Genomic DNA, 22,504 nt, shown 5'->3' on the forward strand with positions numbered 1-22,504 from the left:
ATTAATTTTGTATCCTGCTAGTTTACCAAATTCATTGATTAGCTCTAGTAGTTTTCTGGTAGCATCTTTAGGATTCTCTATGTATAGTATCATTTCATCTGCAAACAGTGATAGCTTTACTTCTTCTTTTCTGATTTGGATTCCTTTTATTTCTTTTTCTTCTCTGATTGCTGTGGCTAAAACTTCCAAAACTATGTTGAATAATAGTGGTGAGAGTGGGCCACCTTGTCTTGTTCCTGATCTTCATGGAAATGGTTTCAGTTTTTCACCATTGAGGACAAGGTTGGCTGTGGGTTTGTCATATATGGCCTTTATTATGTTGAGCTAAGTTCCCTCTATGCCTACTTTCTGGAGGGTTTTTATCATAAATGGGTGTTGAATTTTGTTGAAAGCTTTCTCTGCATCTATTGAGATGATCATATGGTTTTCCTCCTTCAATTTGTTAATATGGTGTATCACATTGATTGATTTGCGTGTATTGAAGAATCCTTGCATTCCTGGGATAAATCCCACTTGATCATGGTGTATGATCCTTTTAATGTGCTGTTGGATTCTGTTTGCTAGTATTCTGTTGAGGATTTTTCCATCTATTTTCATCAGTGATATTGGTCTGTAGTTTTCTTTTTTTGTGACATCTTTGTCTGGTTTTGGTATCAGGGTGATGGTGGCCTTGTAGAATGAGTTTGGGAGAGTTCCCCCCTCTGCTATATTTTGGAAGAGTTTGAGAAGGATAGGTGTTAGCTCTTCTCTAAATGTTTGATAGAATTTGCCTGTGAAGCCATCTGGTCCTGGGCTTTTCTTTGTTGGAAGATTTTTAATCACAGTTTCAATTTCAGTGCTTGTGATTGGTCTGTTCATATTTTCTATTTCTTCCTGGTTCAGTCTCAGAAGGTTGTGCATTTCTAAGAATTTGTCCATTTTATTGGCAAAGAGTTGCTTGTAGTAATCTCTCATGATCCTTTGTATTTCTGCAGTGTCAGTTGTTACTTCCCCTCTTTCATTTCTAATTCTGTTGATTTGAGTCTTCTCCCTTTCTTTCTTGATGAGTCTGGCTAATGGTTTATCAATTTTGTTTATCTTCTCAAAGAACCAGCTTTCAGTTTTATTGATCTTTGCTATTGTTTCCTTCATTTCTTTTTCATTTATTTCTGATCTGATCTTTATGATTTCTTTCCTTCTGCTAACTTTGGGGTTTTTTTGTTTTTCTTTCTCTAATTGCTTTAGGTGTAAGGTTAAGTTGTTTATTTGAGATGTTTCTTGTTTCTTAAGGTAAGATTGTATTGCTATCAACTTCCCTCTTAGAACTGCTTTTGCTGCATCCCATAGGTTTTGGGTCATCGTGTTTTCATTGTTATTTTTTTCTAGGTATTTTTTGATTTCCTCTTTGATTTCTTCAGTGATTTCTTGGTTATTAAGTAGTGTATTGTTTAGCTTCCATGTGTTTGTACTTTTTACAGATTTTTCCAGTAATTGATATCTAGTCTCATAGCGTTGTGGTCAGATAAGATACTTGATACGATTTCAATTTTCTTAAATTTACCAAGGCTTGATTTGTGACCCAAGATATGATCTATCCTGGAGAATTTCCCATGAGCACTTGAGAAGAAAGTGTATTCTGTTGTTTTTGGATGGAATGTCCTATAAATATCAGTTAAGTCCATCTTGTTTAATGTATCATTTAAAGCTTGTGTTTCCTTATTTATTTTCATTTTGGATGATCTGTCCATTGGTGAAAGTGGGGTGTTAAGGTCCCCTACTATGATTGTGTTACTGTCAATTTCCCCTCTTATGGCTGTTAGCATTTGCCTTATGTATTGAGGTGCTCCTATGTTGGGTGCATAAATATTTACAATTGTTCTATCTTCTTCTTGGATTGATCCCTTGATCATTATATAGTGTCCTTCTTTGTCTCTTGTAATAGTCTTTGTTTTGAAGTCCATTTTGTCTGATATGAGAATTGCTACTCCAGCTTTCTTTTGATTTCCATTTGCATGGAATATCTTTTTCCATCCCCTCACTTTCAGTCTGTATGTGTCCCTAGGTCTGAAGTGGGTCTCTTGTAGACAGCATGTATATGGGTCTTGTTTTTGTATCCATTCAGCCCATCTGTGTCTTTTGGTTGAAGCATTTAATCCATTTACATTTAAGGTAATTATTGATATGTATGTTCCTATTACCATTTTCTTAATTGTTTTGGGTTTGTTATTGTAGGTCTTTTCCTTCTCTTGTGTTTCCTGCCTAGAGAAGTTCCTGTAGCATTTGTTGTAAAGCTGGTTTGGTTGTGCTGAATTCTCTTAACTTTTACTTGTCTGTAAAGGTTTCAATTTCTCTGTCAAATCTGACTGATATCCTTGCTGGATAGACTAATCTTGGTTGTAGGTTTTCCCCTTTCATCACTTTAAATATGTCCTGTCACTCCCTTCTGGCTTGCAGAGTTTCTGCTGAAAGATCAGCTGTTAACCTTATGGGGATTCGCTTGTATGTTATTTGTTGTTTTTCCCTTGCTGCTTTTAATATTTTTTCTTTGTATTTAATTTTTGATAGTTTGATTAATATGTGTCTTGGCATGTTTCTCCTTGGATTTATCCTGTCTGGGACTCTCTGTGCTTCCTGGACTTGATTAACTATTTCCTTTCCCATATTAGGGAAGTTTTCAACCACAATCTCTTCAAATATTTTCTCAGTCCCTTTCTTTTTCTCTTCTTCTTCTGGGACCCCTATAATTCGAATGTTGGTGTGTTTAATGTTGTCCCAGAGGTCTCTGAGACTGTCCTCAGTCCTTTTCATTCTTTTTTCTTTATTCTGCTCTGCAGCAGTTATTTCCACTATTTTATCTGCCAGGTCACTTATCCGTTCTTCTGCCTTAGTTATTCTGCTATTGATCCATTCTAGAGAATTTATAATTTCATTTATTGTGTTGTTCATGATTGTTTGTTTGCTCTTTAGTTATTCTAGGTCCTTGTTAAACGTTTTTTGCATTTTGTCTATTCTATTTCCAAGATTTTTGATCATCTTTACTATCATTATTCTGAATTCTTTTTCAGGTAGACTGCCTATTTCCTCTTCATTTGTTAGGTCTGGTGGGTTTTTACCTTGCTCTTTCACCTGCTGTGTGTTTCTTTGTCTTCTTTTTTTGCTTAACTTACTGTGTTTGGGGTCTCCTTTTCACAGGCTGTAGGTTTGTAGTTCCCGTTGTTTTTGGTGTCTGCCCCCAGTGGCTAAGGTTGGTTCAGTGGGTTGTGTAGGCTTCCTGGTGGAGGGGACTAGTGCCTGTGTTCTGGTGGATGAGGCTGGAGCTTGTCTTTCTGGTGGGCAGGTCCACGTCTGGTGGTGTGTTTTGGGGTGTCTGTGACCTTATTATGATTTTAGGCAGCCTCTCTGCTAATGGATGGGGTTGTGTTCCTGTCTTGCTAGTTGTTTGGCATAGGGTGTCCAGCACTGTAGGTTGCTGGTCGTTGAGTGGAGCTGGGTCTTGGCGTTGAGTTGGAGATCTCTGGGAGATTTTTGCCATTTGATATTACGTGGAGCTGGGAGGTCTCTGTTGGACCAGTGTCCTGAACTTGGCTCTCCCCCCTCAGAGGCACAGCCCTGACACCTGGCTGGAGCACCAGGAGCCTGTCATCCACACGGCTCAGAATAAAAGGGAGAAAAAAGGAAAGAAAGAAAGAAAAAGATAAAATAAAATAGAATAAAAAAGTTATTAAAATAAAAAACAAAAAGTAATTATTAAAAACACTTTTTAAAGTAATTAAAAAAGAGAGAAAGAAAGAAGAGAACAACCAAACCAAAAAACAAATCCACCAATGATAACAAGCGCTGAAAGCTATACTAAAAAAAAAAAAAAAAACGGACAGACAGAACCCTAGGACAAATGATTAAAGCAAAACTATATAGACAAAAGCACACACAGAAGCATATGCATACGCACTCACAAAAAGAGAAAAAGGGAAAAAAATATATCGTTGCTCCTAAAGTCCACCTCCTCAATATGGGATGATTTGTTGTCTATTCAGGTATTCCGCAGATGCAGGGTACATCAAGTTGATTGTGGAGATTTAATCCGCTGCTCCTGAGGGTGCTGGGAGAAATTTCCCTTTCTCTTCTTTGTTCACACAGCTCCTGGGCTTCAGCTTTGGATTTGGCCTCGCCTCTGCATGTAGGTCCCCTGAGGGCATGTAGGTCCCCTGAGGGCGTCTGTTCTTCCGCTCAGACAGGACGGGGTTAAAGGAGCAACTGATTCAGGGGCTCTGGCTCACTCAGGCCGGAGGGAGGGAGGGGTACGGAGTGTGGGGCGAGCCTGCGGCAGCAGAGGCTAGCATGACGTTGCACCAGCCTGAGGTGAGCCATGTATTCTCCTGGGGAAGTTGTCCCTGGATCACGAGATCCTGGCAGTGGCGGGCTGCACAGGCTCCTGGGAAGGGAGGTGTGGATAGTGACCTGTGCTTGCACACAGGCTTCTTGGTGGCTGCAGCAGCAGCCTTAGCATCCCATGCCCGTCTCTGGGGTCCGCGCTGATGGCCGCGGCTCGCCCGTCTCTGGAGATCCTTTAAGCAGTGCTCTTAATCCCCTCTCCTCGCGCACCAGGAAACAAAGAGGCAAGAAAAAGTCTCTCGCCTCTTCAGCAGTTCCAGACCTTTTCCCGGACTCCCTCCCGGCTAGCCGTGGCGCACTAGCCTCCTTCAGGCTGTGTTCACGCTGCCAACCCCAGTCCTCTCCCTGCGATCCGACCGAAGCCTGAGCCTCAGCTCCCAGCCCCCGCCCGCCCCGGCGGGTGAGCAGACAAGCCTCTTGGGCTGGTGAGTGCTGGTCAGCACCGATCCTCTGTGCAGGAATCTCTCCGCTTTGCCCTCCGCACCCCTATGGCTGCGCTCTCCTCCGTGGCTCCAAAGCTTCCCCCCTCCGCCACCCGCAGTCTCCGCCCGCGAAGGGGCTTCCTAGTGTGTGGAGACCTTTCCTCCTCACAGCTCCCTCCCACTGGCGCAGGTCCCGTCCCTATTCGTTTTTTTTTTTTTTTTAATTTATTTTTTAATTTATTTATTTATTTTTGGCTGTGTTGTGTCTTCGTTTCTGTGCAAGAGCTTTCTCCAGTTGCGGCGAGTGGGGGCCACTCTTCATTGCGGTGCGCGGGCCTCTCACTGTCGCAGCCTCTCCCGTTGCGGAGCACAGGCTCCAGACGCGCAGGCTCAGTAGTTGTGGCTCACGGGCTTAGTTGCTCCGCGGCATGTGGGATCTTCCCAGACCAGGGCTCAAACCCGTGTCCCCTGCATTGGCAGGCAGATTCCCAACCACTGCGCCACCAGGGAAGCCCTCGTCCCTATTCTTTTGTCTGTGTTTTTTCTTTTCTTTCTTTTGCCCTACCCAGGTACGTGGGGAGTTTCTTGCCTTTTGGGAGGTCTGAGGTCTTTTGCCAGCTTTCAGTAGGTGTTCTGTAGGAGTTGTTCCACATGTAGATGTATTTCTGATGTATTTTTAGGGAGGAAGGTGATCTCCACGTCTTACTCTCCCGCCATCTTGAAGCTCCTCCCTGGCTATGTGATTTTTAATCAGTTTTTATACCCTGAGTTTTATGTCTTCATTTGCCATGCGTGTCCAATTTTCTTTTTTGTTTATTTGGAGCACCTAGGAGGTAGACAGCCAGCCGTTAAGAGGGGAGAATCTATCAATAAGAAGGATCATCATGCATCCTTCAAGAAATTTACAATTTGTATGATTATTTACAAAAGACTGGAAAATTATAGCTGAGCAAAAACTTGTAATTGAGATGACATTATTAGAGCAATATGAGATAATAAGAATTGTTGACTCTGTGGCTCATTTTATTGTTTTAGAAGACTTTGGTTGTAACTTTTGTTTAAGACAATGTATTGTTAGGTCTTGGGTGATTTTAGAGCTAACAATCTAGTTGTTATGACTTTTAAGAAATAGTGAAAGTGATTTTGGATGTGTTAAATATGTTCATTAGATCTTTAATAAAAATAGTAAGCAGTTAACATATGCAGTCATTTACCTTATGACAGCAACAGGTGCTTTACATGCATTATCTTGTTGAATCCTCACAATCACACTTAGAGATGAGGAAACAAAGTTTTGGAGAAAGTAAGTTGCTCCATGTCACATTACCTAATAAAAAGCAGAGTTAAAATTTGATTTCTGAGCCCAGCCTTTTATTGTTCTACCACAGAGTCAGATTTCATTTTGGTATTATTAGGTCTAAGGTCAGAAATTACATATAGTCAGTATTACCCTAAACAGTGTAGTATGCTTATCCAAAATTCAACACAGACAATTATTTCTCTACCCTTGGAATAAATCACTACTTCTTTGGTTGAACATCATGTTATTAAAAAATGTACTGTGTCTTTATCACCTTTTGCACATTTAAATGCATACATACACAAGAGAAATGTGCAAGACTTGTGTCCAACTAAGGGAATAGTAGATTAATGTATTCTATCTCAGGATTCTGGATGTATTTTCATTGAATGGAATGGCAGACATTTTGAACAAGTTAAATTGTACCTGCTGCTCATATGCACTTTCTGTCAGTCTCTTGCTTTCTGCCTTACTGTCCATTTATTTAACAAATATTTATTGAGTGCCTTACTAGTGCCAGAGACTGTTTTAGGTATTACATAGCAGTGAACAAAACAAAGTTTGTGTCCTCTGGAATTTGGATTATAGTGGAGAAAAATAATAAATATATGTGTACTTATGTTTGAAGGTATATGCGTACTGGTTGGAAATAAGTACTGTAGAAGCAAAATGTGAAGGATAAGGAGTACCTAGGATTGGGGAGATGTTGGGAGTGGAGGGGTGAAGTGGTTGCTGTCTTGTATATATAGTGGCCAAAAACGGGCCTCTCTGAAGGACATAAAGGAGTAAGCTGTGAGGAAATCTGGGGGAAGTAACATTATATCGGGAGTGAAGTGAGTGTGTACCTGGGGCACTCAGAGAACATCACAGAGGCCAGTTGTGGCTGGAGCAGAGTAAAGTAATGAGGAAAAGTAGTAGGAAGTAAGGTTGTAGCAATAGAATACAGGCCAATTCATATAGAGCCTTGTAAACCAGAATCAGGACTTTGGAAAACCATCAGCATTTTAAGCATGTGAAAGATCTGCCATGTTTTAAGATCATTGGCAGCTGTGAGGAGACTAGACCATAGGGAAGAAAGAACATGAAAGGGAGAACATAGGAGGTTATTATTAGTCAAGTTGAGTGTCTTGGACAAGTATGGTAGCAGTGGTTGAAGGTAATAAGTGGAAATATTATGACAGTTTTTGAAGGTAGAGCTGACAGCTTTTAGTAATGGGTTAGATATGGGATGTGAGAGAGAGTGACCAAGCTTTTTGTCCTAAGCAGCTGCAAGAGTGGAATTTTCACATACTGTCATATGGTGAAGACTGAGGAAAGAACATATTTTGGGGGGCAGGGAGGTAGGGAAGAAATCCAGAATTCAGTTTTGTCCATGTTGGTTTGAGATGCATATTAGACATCAAGTAGTGATATCAAGTAGGTAGTTGGATAGATGATATTTAAAGCTGTGAAATGAAAAGGTAACCTAGGGAGGGATTATAGATAGAGAAAAGATTTCTGGGTACTGGATTCTGGAGAACTTTTTTTCTGTCCTTTTGACTTGGTATCTGTTTCTTGCCCACGTTTTCTCTTTTTCTTCCTCTTCTTTGAGCAAATATGAGTGAATTTAAGTTGCCTGTACCTCCAAGAATGCATCACACTTCTAAAATAGTCTTAAGATGCACCTAAAATACAATACAAACATATTATATTTATATATTGCTTTGAACTTTGTAAAGAACTTTAATTTATGAAATGCCTGCTGTGTACCAGTACTGTGCTAGTTACTTCCCAGTGCATTATCTGTTCAAATTTTATAAATGATTGATTGTATTTAAATGGAAATAGTGATGTATCTGGCAGATCGTAGCTTTAGAGAAAACATTCTTTTGTATTTATATGTTGTTTCAGTTTATATATATGTTTGCATATACATATATAATTTTTAAATTAATGAGAGCATAAATATCAATATTGTGTAGTAGAAAGAACACTGGATTAGGTGTCTGGCAATTGTCACTGAATAGCTATGGTACAGTGATTTGGATTTTTCTTGGGTCCTGTTTCCCATCTGTGGAATAATAACAGGATTAAGTTTGAGGAGGGACTCAGTCAAGGGGAATCAGCCAGTAAGTAGATTGGGAATAGTTGTTTTTATTTATGCTTCCATATCCACACTGTCCAATGTTGTAGCCACTAGCCGTATGTGGCTATTTAAACTTAAATTAATTAAAATTAAATAAAATTTAAAATTTGTTTGCTCAGTTGCACTTGGCATATTTCAGGTGCTCATTAACCACATATGTCTAGTTGCTACTGTATTGGGCAGTGCAGCTCTAGAACATTTTCATCATTGAAGAAAGTTTTATTAGACAACACTGCTTTATACAACCATTGCTATAACAACTTTCTTTGAAATCTGTGGTTGGCTATTTGAATTTATTTTTCCAGCTTGTCAACCAACTAGAAATAGCAAAAGTTAAAAAGAATTTACTCTTTTATAGGATAAAAATGTAGTATAGTTCATTATCACAGTATCATGTGTCTAAGTACTTTAAAATTATAATTAAAAGAGCTTTCATAGCACTATTGAGAGAACTTTCATTAGAATCTATTGATGCAACTTTCATGTTCAATTTCTGGATAGTAACAGACATTTTTGAAACCTAGATACTAATGCAAAGAATGTTTTAAAAAATAAAATAATATTTTGCTATTATATATGATAAGAGATGTAAAATACTAGTTTTAAAATTAGTATCATTAAAATTAAATCAGAGCAGTTTCAGGACACAGTATTTGTGGTTGTAGAAATTATTTTTCTTCACTTTTTCTGTTTTCTAAACAGAAAAAAGGAATACATCGTTGTACAAAATGCAGACTACAGTTTTTAACATGCAAAGAGAAAATGGATCACAAGACTCAGCATCATCGGACATTTATAAAACCTAAACAACTGGAAGGATTGCCTCCAGGAACAAAAGTGAGTTCAAATATGTTGTATTTTAACATTTTGTATGATAATAGACATTAACTCCTGCCTGGTTTTATTTATTGAATATAATACTTTAAAAATGATTTCTGATTTAATTAAGACTTTAATTTTAGGTTTTACCATTCCTGTGTTTAGGAATAAAACTTCTAACCATTGCTTTTTGGTCAATAGTGTGTGCAACTCTAGAGTGGTATTCCTTTGTAAAAAGTGTAACTAGATTAACTGTTCGAGGGTCAATGGGTTATGTCAATGTTACGTAGGCTATTTTGGAGCTATTCCAGTTGGCAGTGTATATGTCATTTTTATCTGTTAAACTGTAAGATGCTTGAGATCAGGAATCATGTTTTATTTATCTTTGTGTCCTCAGCATCTGGTATAGTGCCTTGAATGCTGTAGGTTCTCAGATGTTTATTGAAATTGTTATTACTGAGTCGACTCTCAGAGAAGCAAGTTCTGCTGCTGGATAGCATTATGTTTTAAGTGAGCAAACACATGTCTGACTGCATACTGATGATTGTAATTTACTTTTCCCTTTTTGCCTTATATACCTCTGTTTTTTCTGACTTCTTTATACACAGTCAGCTCTTGAATATTTGCTCCAGTGGAGGGAAACAGAGGCATGGATAATCCAAAGTGAAATAATCCCCAAAACATTTATATTTGGCTTTGGGTTCTTACCTTTGAATGTGGGTATGTCTGTTATTTGAATTAACTAAAACAATATAAAGCCATGCTCTGAAGACCTAGAGCAAGAGAAGCTATCCAGCATCCTTCCCTGCAATCCATTCATTCCATGCTGGGACTAGACATGCAGAACACTAATGTAAGCAGTGCAGTCCTCTCTCATATTTTCCCTTAATAATAATAATAATAATAATAATGATACTAAATGTTTTTATAGCACCTTAGAATTAGGCTTTTGGTATGCTTATTCATATATTCTATTATTTAATCCATATAGTAAACCAGTGAGGTAGATGAGGGAAGTATTGTCCCTTATTATAGATAAAGAAGCTTAGAGAGGATGTTACTTATTCAAGGTCACATGGCTAGAAAGGAGTAGTATTAGCTTTAACCTCAGGTCTTTTGATTCCTAGTCCAATGCCTTTGTATGGTACTAAAGCACATGTTTTTCATGGTACTTCCTCATAGGCTGTTCCTCAAATACATGGGGGGTGTATAGTCAAATGATTAATGAGAAAGTTGGTAGGCAGTTGTGTTTTTCATTGTCAAGCAGCAAATTTAATTTCTTAATACCAAATGTTAAGTCCTGTATTAGCTTCCTTTAAGGAAATTCTAAGTATTATTAAACTCGCCATGCAGTATAGTGAATTGATATAACCCCTCACATAACCTTTGTAAACATAAATCCTGGCCAATGAGCCCCTGGAAAGAAGTCACATTTATTGTAGATCTGTTTGTTTTATAGTTGTCGAAGGATGACACAGTCCTTTCTAGGCTTTGAGATTTAAATTTTGACCTCTGTGTTTGTGAATTTTTAGTTATATCAGAGCATAGAAATAGCTATGGAATGTGCTCTTTTAATATTCATATAATTTGCTTTAACTGCTAATTATCATTAATAACTCTTAACATATAACTGATATCAGTACAAAAATGTAAGATTACAAGTGAGTAAATATCAAGTTTAATTTCATTTAATTGATATGAACATTTAGAATAAATGGAAGACTTACTACCCAGTTACAGTTTATACTTGCCCTTTCCAAAAACTTGATGTTTAACTTTTTGTTATGCAGTGATATTTTAACAGTAATGCAGTGATTAATTTTCTAAAGCAAATACTATCTTCATTTTTGTAGGTTACTATTCGAGCTTCAGTTGGCCCTCTTCAATCAGGATCTTCAACTACACCTACCATTAGTGCAAGCACTTCTACCCTTCAGCTCTCACCTCCAAGGACTAAAAATATAACTGCTAAAAATCCCACAAAATCTAACACAAGTAAACCTAATATAACTAAATCCATTGCAAGTAAACCTAATGCAAGTAAGCCTAATGGAAGTAAATCTAAATACAAATCAAAAATATCTAATATGCAAAAGAAACAAAGCACATTGGCTAGTAGCAATAAAAAAAGTAAAGTCAATACAGCGTTGAGGAATTTAAGGTAATCTTTTATTCTTGATACACAATACTAATTTAATCTTACGTATAAAAACTTTATTTAATATAAATTTACCCTATTACACAACTGTCTTGTACATTTATACACTGTCACTTAAGGCCAAGCAAATAATAAAAAATATTTTTTACAACAGTTGAACAGAACTTGAATTACTGTTTTTCTGTAATATTCATTTATTACACTGGTGTTTTATGTTGTGCTTATATCTTGTGAAGTTTGAATTGGTTAATTTAACCAATTGGTTAATCCCTTTATTCCAGTAAGAAACATTAGTTGATATTAGATTTTTTATACTTATTCTAGCTGCTGTTCCATAGCAGATTTTTCAAATTATAAGTCTCTGTTTGAAGATGTTAATTTAAACACCTTAGCTTTAATTAACAACATTAATAAGGCAGTCCCTTATTATTTTTGTTTTAAAATATATTTTTATCATTTTCTTTATATCTCTATAAGGTATCGTCGGGGAGTTCACAAGTGCATTGAGTGTTGTTCTGAAATAAAAGATTTTGCAAACCATTTTCCTACATATGTCCACTGTAGTTTTTGCAGATACAACACTAGCTGTAGCAAAGCCTATGTGAATCATATGATGAGGTAAGATGAGTTAAACATCTATAATTACCAATTAAAATTACAGTTCAGCAAGTTTGTTTTTGAAAACAGTTATCCTATTAGAAGTCAGTTTTCCTCTTCTAAGAAAACTTCTAAGATGATTCCTGGTACTATTTTTCGGCATAGTAATTCATGAAGTTCCTGGAAACTTGAATTGTAAGAACAGTTAGACTAATGAAATTAGGATAGGTTTGTTAGGGAAAATAGTTTTTCTATGGGAATTTTTTTTCCTATAGAACTTTCAAACATGGTTACTTCCAAAGACAGAAAAGTAAATGTTTTAAGTATATTTATGAAACAAATACATGTAATCTCATGAATGTTATTCTCTTCAAAGCAGTCACTTTGAGAGATTCCAGGGTTTTCAGTGATGTTAGAAACTTTATTGAGTCTGTTTCTCTCTCTCTCTTTTTCTCTGTAATCCGTCTGTCTGTCCATCCATCAAGCCATCTCTCCTTGCATTCATTCAGTGAAATGAGAGACTATTTCAGTCATGATGCCATTGTTGGAATTATTTTTCTTTAATTCATTCAACTTAGATAATTTGAGTATTTTATGCAGAGAAAGCCTTTATAGCCTATGTTATCTTCATTTGTATCTCATTAGTTGGGGCATCCTTCAGGATGGATTTTTATTTTTTAAAAAATAGTCAAAAATTGGGACTTCCCTGGCAGTCCAGTGGTTAAGACTCTGCGCTTCCAGTGCAGGGGGCGTGGGTTCCATCCCTGGTCAGGGAACTAAGATCCCACATGCCACGTGGCGTGGCAAAAAAAAAAAGAAAAAAAAATAGTAACGACAGATTATGAGAATAAAACATTTAAAAAATAAATAAATAAAATGTTAAAAAATAGTCAAAAGTTGTTCAGATATAAGCCAGTTAGGTTGATTATTCAAAGTGAGCTTCCATTTTTTCAAAAGTTAGAATTAGAATATAATTAATAAAAGTGATTTTCTTATAGATCACAACATGACCTCTGTGTTACTTTCTGGTCATTATCAGGTACTCCTTTCAAGGACTCTCCCACGTTTCTTGATGGCTCCAGCACCTCTCTCACAGTTTTTTAACCCCCTTGATGACTAGCCTGACATTATGGTAACTTGACTTCTTTAGTGCCAGTGCTTTACATCAACTTTAAACTTGTTGTACCCCCTTTCTTACCACAGTACTATTTTAATCTTGTCATATATACTGTTCATTTCTTTTGAATTCCCATTTCCCAATGACTTTCTGAGCTTTGAGTCCTTTTTCCAGTCCAGCAGCACCTATCTAACTATAGTCATCCTCACCCTCAGGGTCATCTGTTTTGATTGCTGCTTTGTTTTTGTTCTAGAATCCTTTACACATTTAGTCATGCTCACCTGGCATAAAGGCCAAAGACTTGACCATCTTCTTCTTCTGAACTTTATGCTCAATTCTAGACCCCCAAATAGTGCTTGATTCAATCAACTCTGACTCATGATCTTTAACTTGAGTTGGGTCCTATCTTTTTATTTTTAAATACTTCTTTATTCTTACCTGATTAAACATTTTTTTGGTACTCTAAAGATTTTATTTCGGCTTCTCTTAGTTATTATTAACATGGCCTACAAATACTCAGTTGGAGGTCATCCTTTTAATTAATCTTTTCAGCCTCAAATTTTTTTCCTGTTACATTTATCCAGGCATTAATCTCAGAAATCAAACATGTTCTACTTCTCCAAAGTTAACCCTGCTCCTTATCTCCTCTAGTTCTTCCACAACTTCATTCAGTTAATTTGCAACTTCATCTCTTCTATCTACCAGGTTCCTTCTGCTTACAAATGATTTCAGGTATTTTTTTTAAGATGAGGGAGACTTGTCCTTACTGCCTACTTTCCTTATCTCTTGTCTTCTTATTACCATGAACATTTGTAAAAAGTTTTTGTTACTAGCATATTCGTGATTCATTTCTTTACCTTTTAATTTGAGTATCATCCTCACCTACCAACTAACACTGCCCCTTTAAAGATTATCTGTCAAGTACTGATCCCCATATTTATTCACTTTTTTTCACTCTTACTACTCTATGACTTCTTTAGAGTCATTGTTGTCACTCACTTTTGAAACTGTTCCCCTCAGCTTGTGTTTAACCGTTACCACTATTTTTCTTCTTCCTTTTTGCCTACTCCTATTCATTGCCTTTTCTTCCTTCAGCTCTTCTCGCCTCCTTACATTTCCTTTCTTCGTAATGTAACCACTGTCACTTTTACCTTTCAACTTTGAATCTTCCAGTTTCATTCCTTAGTTTTCCTGAGATCTAACTCTGTATTTCTAATTATTTCGTGTTTTGTTTTGTTTTTTTTTTACCTTTGACTCATTGGCATCTAAAAAGAACCTAAATAAACCAAACATTATCATCTTTCCAGAATTCACTTTACTACCATCCAAATACTCTTTCAGGGCATCATTTGTGTGAATGTGGAATACCAGCTGGAAAAAAATTCACTGTTGCAAGTATCTTAAGCTTGTGAAGTTCTCTTGATATGCCACTGTGCATCATGGCTTCCTGAGACAACACCTTCTGCATTCTGCCTCTCTGCCTCCCACCTACTACAGTGGACTACACCTATAATCCATTTCCTCTAAACCAGGCCCCGGCCATCCTTTCCCAAGTGTACTTCTGTGTGGAATGTCTCTTGTGCTTTGACAAATGTATGGCTCCCCAAATGCGGCTTTAATTCTGCCCTTAGTTAATAGGGGATCAAATCGGAAAATATTTTGTGTTTGCTTAAGCCAAGGGTCATTCTACTCTTCCCTCTCCCATTTATCATAGGCTTCTCATTTGTCCTATAAAACCTCCAAATCCATTCTATTCTAAAACATTCCCAATTAGCCCAACTCCCTTCTACCCTTATCCCAATTCCCAGTGAGCCCCAACCCTGCACTTCATTGTCAGGACACGCAGTCTTACTCATGGTTAGCCTCATGTGGAACTGAAAGCTTCCATTGCCACTCTTAGGGTTTGGTAGATCACTTTTCCTTTTTCTCTACTTCATATGTACCCTTGCCTCACTCACTGCCTTAGATATCTCCCATTGAATGGCCCAACCACTACTTCTTCCCAGTGTGAATTCTTGTTACAGGCTTGAGTTTTATATGTACAGAAACTTCATTTTCTCCAGAGGATGAGTCCCTTCAACCCCTATCCTATACTACCTCTGTACTCTCAATTGGTCTTTTCCCCTCTAGTCTCAGACTGCTCTTCTCCAGAGTAAACTTTCTGCCATACTCATTTTTGACAGTGGCTTTTCCTTATTCTTTGTTAGTCCCTGGAATGCCCCTGTCCTTCCTTTCACTTTACCTTCTTTGAAGTGTCTGATCACCACAACCACTCACAGGGATCATTCCTCGCTTTGAGTTGTATGCCATTCATCTGTTCTGCCTTTTTTTTTTTTTTTAAATGTGCAGCAGGAGGCTTTTTTTTAAAAATTATTATTTATTTATTTATTTATTTATTTTTGGCTGTGTTGGGTCTTCGTTTCTGTGCGAGGGCTTTCTCCAGTTGCGGCAAGCGGGGGCCACTCTTCATCGCAGTGCGCGGGCCTCTCACTATCGCGGCCTCTTGTTGCGGAGCACAGGCTCCAGACGCGCAGGCTCAGTAGTTGTGGCTCACGGGCTTAGTTGCTCCACGGCATGTGGGATCTTCCCAGACCAGGGGTCGAACCAGTGTCCCCTGCATCGGCAGGCAGATTCTCAACCACTGCGCCACCAGGGAAGCCCCCTGTTCTGCCTTTTGTTATGTTTGTTTGTATCTGTATTATCTCCTTGAGAAGAAGGGGCTCTTTGTATTTACCATGTCACCTAGCACATTACAAACAGCAAGTGAGAGTCATTATTGTAATTATAAAAGACAGCCTTTAAATAAAATCTCAAAAGAGGATATTAAAAAATCTTACGCAGTTGGAGCATTTTTGGAATAAGACTCTTACAAAGAAGAGCATCATTAAACATATAATTTTAAGTGATTTTTTAAAAAGTAGCATTATTTGGGTTTGGTTGTTTAAATTATTGCACCCTGTTTGCTTATAGCTTTTAGGTAGCAGTAGAAGTCGCCTGAAAAAATGCAAATGCATTACTGTGTAATATTGCTATTATTCTTCAACATTATGTATAAGAAAGAAGGCTTTTTTCTACGTGTAATAGAATTAAGGTAACAGCCATAAGTACCTAATATCTCTATTTCTAGCAGAGCTTACTGTTTGCTAAGAAGTGTGGTAAGCTGGTGGTGAAGAATCTGACAAATCTGGATTTGAAACCAAGCTTCACCATTTATTTATTACATGTGTGACTTTGGGCAAATTACTTAACTGATTCCCATTTTCCTTTTCTTGAAGAGAAAGTTACTGTGATTATTAGAGGAAATGTACTTAAAGTGCTTAATAAAATGATTTGCACTTAGGAGATATTCAAGTAATTATAGGTATTATTTCTAAATTGTCATTATTCGGTATCGTAAAGTCCTTGCCTTTAATTTTCACAATTTAGTAGGAGAGATGTATTTACCTAGCTTAATGTGACAAACAAATGACTGTGAGAGCCCAGAGAAGGTAAGGATGAATTCTTTAAACAAGAAATGAGAAGGTATTGTATAAATGACATTTCATTTCGGCTTTGAAGGATGATTTAAAAATTTTCCAAGGAAAAAGAAAGCTGGTATAACAATTTGTTCCTATATAATAATGAGAGATTACTGAATTAATTTTTATAGGATATGCTTTAGTTCATTATATATTTTATATAGATTTATTGGCACTAAATAATAGTCATTAGAAGAACAGTTAAGATTATTGTGATGGCATCATAAATGGTCTTCTGTCCACAACCCACCCCTTCAGCCTTTTTCCATTTCTTCCTTCCTTTTGTTACTAATATCTGGTCAGGATATTTTTTGGCCTAAAATCCTTTACCTTCCTAATATTAATAGATGAAGTTCAAATTTTCTGGAGAATGTAAGACCTTTTAATATCTAATTCCTAACTACTTTTCCAAGAGCCTTCAACTCTTATTTTCTTTGCTTTGACTGGAGTAAGTCAGTATATGGACCTTCCTAACTGAAATGTACTACTAATTGTTAGCTGACTTCTCCATTTACCTGCAGCTTTCCCTCATGCAACCACAAAACTGTGTGTGTGTCACTGTTGATGTTTATCCTGTGATAATGAATATGTATTCACTTGTTTAGCAAATGTTTATTAGGCGTTTATTCTGTGCCAGATGCTTTTTGACTACCTTCCCCCCCAAACCCTGGACCATGAACTCTAAGGCAGACAACCTGCTTTATTGTATCATCAACCTCTAGTCTGGTGTCTTAATAGTAGGCATACTGTCAATATTGTTGGATCCTTTGTATTTCTTCAGAGGTAAACTTTTTACTTATATCAAAGCAAGATGGTCAAAGGGAGTTTTTTTTGCCTCTAGTCTTATTGAGGTATAATTTATATACAATAAAATTCATCTATTTTTAGAGAATAGCTTAATGAGTTTTGATAATTATGTATAGATAGTCTAAATAGATGGTGAATTTTCAAAACCTAGATTTTAATGTTATGTTTTACTGTATCGTAATAAAAATCTTAACCTTTTTTTTCCTTTCTTAGATTATTTCCCTATTGTTATTAACTTTACATAGGTCTAATAGGAAGAAGAAAGGTAGTTTTTTTTCCCCTCTTTATTGGTGAGCTACAGATCCACTTTTCCATTCCTATAATACACAAAACTAGAAGAATGGAATTTGTGTAATAAATATAAATAAAATGACAGTATAAGTCTTTATTTTTATAGATAGGGAACTCTAAATTAAAACTGGATTCAGACAACTAAAATTTTAAAAGTACTAACATTTTAATAAGGTACAAGTTATAGACAGAAATGGAAGCCATCGAAAGACCCTAAAACGTAATTTTTTCCTCTCCTCTTACCAAATAAAGAAACCGGAACAGTCTGTTTGAGAAGGAAGAAAGAGCTTTTAAAAGTTACTTTTAAATCTCATTTAAAAAAATAATTTACTTGGTTCACATTATTTGGGAATCAGATAAAATCTTGGACACACTCTGAGGAAATACAGTTATGTGCACAAATTTTTACATATAATTTCAGTGGTTCCCAACCTCTTGATGGTTTCTTCCTAAAAAAACCATTCAATTATTTTTGTCATGTTATGTTGAATTCATAAACTCTTTAGTAATAGTTATCCCCAGATTGAAGAAATAACTATTAGAAATCTTCTGAGAATGTTCTCTGGGGATTATAACTGGTCAGAGTATTTCTTTTCCCATACATACATGCTCTGCTGGTGATGGTTGCCTTGTATCTGACTTAGAATTGACTTGGTGTGTTGGCTACTTTAGGTCTATCATTGCAAGCTACTGCTCCTCAAACTTTAGCTTGCATAAGAATTACTGAAAAAGCTTGTTAAAACAGATTCCTGGGCCCCACTGCCAGAGGTTAATTCAGTAGCTATGTGGGGGGGGGGGGCGCAAGACTTTGCATTTCTTAATAAGCTCCCAGATGATGCTGATGTTACTAGTCTATGACTCCACTTTTATCTGTGCTGAGTAGTACTGTGCTAAGCCGATCCTGGTTTTCTAGTATAGGAAAGCTTTCCTTATCAGATTTAAAAGGGTATGTAAAAGCTATCATCATGGGCTACAAAGCTTGGTTCGGGGTTTTCTGTTCTGTGCTTAGGGGAAGCATTGTTTTAGCTCAAGAGTTCTGCTTTAATTTTTGTTTTAAAAAACCTCTACTAGTAATTGCAAAGAATTCTAAATGTTTGATTTTACAAATGGTAAACAGTGGCATTTAGCTCAACTACTGTTTACTTCCGGGATAATTTGGATTCTACTCCCCTTCCTCAACACAAACACGTCAAGTTGGAAAAGGATTTTTAAAATGATTCTTATTGGTAACCATTCATATTATAGCAAAAATGTTATTAGCAAAACTTTTAAATTGTTTTCAACTCTTAACAGTTGAAGAAAATAATTTGATGTACTTTACTTTTTTAAACTCTTTTGAGTATTTCCTTTTTTTTATGTGAGGGTGAGGTACTTACGTATAAGAATATGGTTAGTGAAATACATTTCACTAGAAAATAAATAGATAAGTTGGAACGTAAGCTAAAATGCTGAATGAAACAGGGATGATGAATGTTATATTATTATTTATATCATAATATTTTATTCAAAACTAGAGATTTAAGTATAGACTTGATATATAGCTATAAATTAATATGACTTACTGTATAGTAAAATTAATAAAATCTGTTTTGTCTCTCCCAGCTTTCATAGTAATCGTCCAAGTAAAAGGTTTTGTATCTTTAAGAAGTATTCAGAAGATCTCAGGTAACTAGTTGATCTTTTAAATTTTTTTCTATTGAAAAATTATATGACTTAAGTCTTTTGTATATAACATTTTTATTGAGATACAGTTCATATACCATGCAATTCACACATTTAAATTGTACAATTAATAGTTTTTGGTATATTCACAGATTGTGCAGTTACCACGGTTAATTTTAGTACGTTTTTATCACTTTAAAAAGACACTCTGTACCCATTAGTGGTTATCTCCATTTCCTTGCAACTCCTTTCATCCCTAAGCAACCACTAATCTACTTTCTGTCTATTTAGATTTGCCTATTCTGAACATTTCATGTAAATGGAATGATAAAATATGTGATCCTTTGTGATTTGTGTCTTCCATTTAGCATAATGTTTTCAAGATTCATCCATATTGTAGCATATATCAGTGCTTCTTTTTCTTATTGCTGAATAATATTCCATTGTATGTATATATGATAGTTTGTTTATCCATTTAGGTTATTTTAACTTTGAATCTGTTATGAATATTGCTGTTGTGAACATTTGTGTACTCATTTTTGTTTGGACATGTCTTTTCATTTTTCTTTAGTATATATCTAGGATTAGAATTGCTGGGTTATATGGTAACCCTATGTCAAGCCTTTGAGGAACTGCCAGAGTGTTTTACAAAGTACCTGATTAGTCTATATTCTCTCGCTAAATTTGTTTCAGGGGTGACCAATGGTGTCAAGATGAAGTCTTCATGTATTTGCACTGTAAAATGAGAACAAAAATAGGGCTGTCCAACAATATTTGAATTAAAAAAAGATACCTAAGATATGTAGTAAAGTGACTAACACTTTTTCAGTTTTGAAGTAAATTTCTTTTTTTTTTTTTTTTTTAAACATCTTTATTGAAGTATAATTGCTTTACAATGGTGTGCTAGCTTCTGCTTTACAACAAAGTGAATCAGTTACACATATACATATGTTGCCATATCTCTTCCCTCTTGCATCGCCCTGAAGTAAATTTCTTAAACCACTGGAATTCTTGAAATTAGTATGTAGTCTGTATAATTCTTACTTTTTCCTTTTCAAATTAAGAGAAGTGTACAACTTGCTTACTGTGCAGAAAGAACTGTTGATGAATATTTCTGAAGACATTGAGAATTTGGTTTTACCACACACTTAACTCAGAATTCACTGAGCACCATGTTTTTCATATTCTTCTGAATTCTTTAGACCCCACTGCTCTTTATTTTTGCTCATGTTGCCTTTGCTACCTGAAATATCAGTATCTTTGCTGCACCAAGCTAATCTATACAGATAAGGTTAACCAATACTTGTTTTGATATTTTGGGTTAGTGGAAAAGATGGAAGAGGGGATGATATTATGTCTCAGGACCTTTGTACTTATTATTCTCTGTGACTAGTTTGCTCTTTCCCAGATTTTTGTATGATTAGCTCCTTTATCTCCTTTGGGTCTTTATTCTGATGAGTGAGCCTTTCCTTGACCACTTGATTTAAAATTATATCCTTTCTCCTGTGCTTTACCCCAGTGCTCTTTATCTCCTTTTTATGCTTCATTTTTCTCTGGATCATCTTCTGTCATCTCATTCACTGTATACTTTGTTTATTTTCTGTGTCCTCTCACTAGAATGTGTGTGGTTTGGATTTTTGTCTATGCCAGGCATTGATAGTGATTAGGCACCCAGTAAATATTTGTTGAATAAATTAGTGTATGTATTGAAAATGACTTATGTGGACAGTAGGTCCCATCTATGATGTTGGATCAGTAGCTCACAGGGAGAGAAAAATTTGGTTCAGTTTTAAAAATATATTAGTACTAATTTTAAAACATTTACTGAATTCAAGGAAATAGATTAAGCTATATTAGAGGTTGCCTATACTGAAAATTTTTATAAGAATGAAGAGTTTTATTGCATTCAAAAGATGAGATTTTTGATTTTCACCTCACTATTGTTAAGCTCAGTTGTGTGTTTGGTTTTTAAATGAATCTTATGATTTTAAAGCTCTGGGATGTTTTTCTCTCAACTTGAGTAAGTCTCAGATTGAAAATTTGCCTATTTCTGTGAATGGAACATAGAAACTTATAATTGTATAGAACAATAATTTTTGTAGTTATTCTTTTATTGGAATGGAATATTTGTTCTTTAGCTATTTACTATGTATCTATTAGGTCTATAATGTAGCAGATCCTGTAAAGATAATAGTAATAATGAAGAAGTCTTGGAACCAACCTTCAGAGAATGTACATTTTATTGGGTGGGAGATAAGAGGTGAATGTAACTAACCACAATAAAGCAAGAGGGATTTTAATAAGTGCAATAATGGTTGTTTTTTTTCCAAAGGGGTGCGAGATTACTTTACTTGGAATGATCTATATAGGTGTTAGTTTACTTGGCTTTAAAGGATGAGTATTGTTTATACTGATAGAAGAGGTACAGGGGCATTTGAGTTGGAATAGCATGAATAGAGGTGCAGAAATGAAAAAGTAGAAGGCGTACAGAGGGGGAATGGTAGTAGTAAATGAATGGAGCATTGAAGTTATAGTAATAATATTGAAATCGGGGGCAATAGTTTTGAGCTTAGAGCCAGATTGTAAAAGCGTTGAAAATAAGGCTAAGGAGTTTGGACTTATTTTGGAGGGCACTGGACAACCTTTGATGTTTTATATAGAATTGAGTGAAACTGAAGGAAGGTTGAATTTCTTCTCACCTTTAACAATAGGGTGGATTATAGATGCATGAATCCTATTGATTAGGACTTTTGTGGTAGTTATGAATAATCTAGTAAGGACTTGAGTTAGAATGGTGAGGTAGTATTATATCATCTTTAAGAAACTGGGCTCTGGGATGAAAGTGCTTGATTTCAAACCTGGTCTTGATCTTTACCAGCTCTGTGTCCTTGGTAAATTAGTAAGCTAACTCCATCCTCTATTAAAAAGGTGATAAGTTATAGCATCTACCTTTTATGGGTTGTTTAGATTTAGATGAGATGGTATGTCTAAAATTGTTAGACTAGTACAGAATAAGTACTCAATAAATTGTTGATATAAAATGCTTGACATACTGACTGTTTAAGGAAGAAGAGACAGAGATAACTATAGGTTGAGCTTTATTTTCAGAGGAAATGGCATCATAAGAAAGGTCAGTCAGGATAAGTTAATTTGGGAAGGAAGTACATGATTTTAGTTTTATGAAGGTCAGTTTTCTATGTGCCAGTATGACATCTAGGGGAAAATATACAGCAGACTGTTAGAGTAGAGCTTTAGGGGAGAAGTCAATCTAAGGTATGTTATTTGTTTGTATTTGTATATTGGTAAAACATTTAAAA

The 22,504-nt window shown here is 36.0% G+C and overlaps 1 protein-coding gene across 5 annotated transcripts in view; it reads left to right on the forward strand.

The window, feature by feature from the left end:
• Nucleotides 1–22,504, forward strand: part of ZNF280D (zinc finger protein 280D) — a 121,117-nt gene that overhangs the window by 58,554 nt on the left and 40,059 nt on the right. For all 5 annotated transcript variants that reach the window (XM_061182081.1, XM_061182078.1, XM_061182080.1 and 2 more), the window contains 4 exons: nucleotides 8,921–9,055; nucleotides 10,891–11,198; nucleotides 11,673–11,813; nucleotides 19,128–19,190. In XM_061182081.1, the coding sequence (XP_061038064.1) occupies nucleotides 8,921–9,055; nucleotides 10,891–11,198; nucleotides 11,673–11,813; nucleotides 19,128–19,190 (647 nt within the window). The remainder of the gene's footprint in view (nucleotides 1–8,920; nucleotides 9,056–10,890; nucleotides 11,199–11,672; nucleotides 11,814–19,127; nucleotides 19,191–22,504) is intronic.

This window comes from Eubalaena glacialis, chromosome 2, assembly GCF_028564815.1.
Source record: "Eubalaena glacialis isolate mEubGla1 chromosome 2, mEubGla1.1.hap2.+ XY, whole genome shotgun sequence".
In the NCBI taxonomy this organism is placed as follows: Eukaryota; Metazoa; Chordata; class Mammalia; order Artiodactyla; family Balaenidae; genus Eubalaena; species Eubalaena glacialis.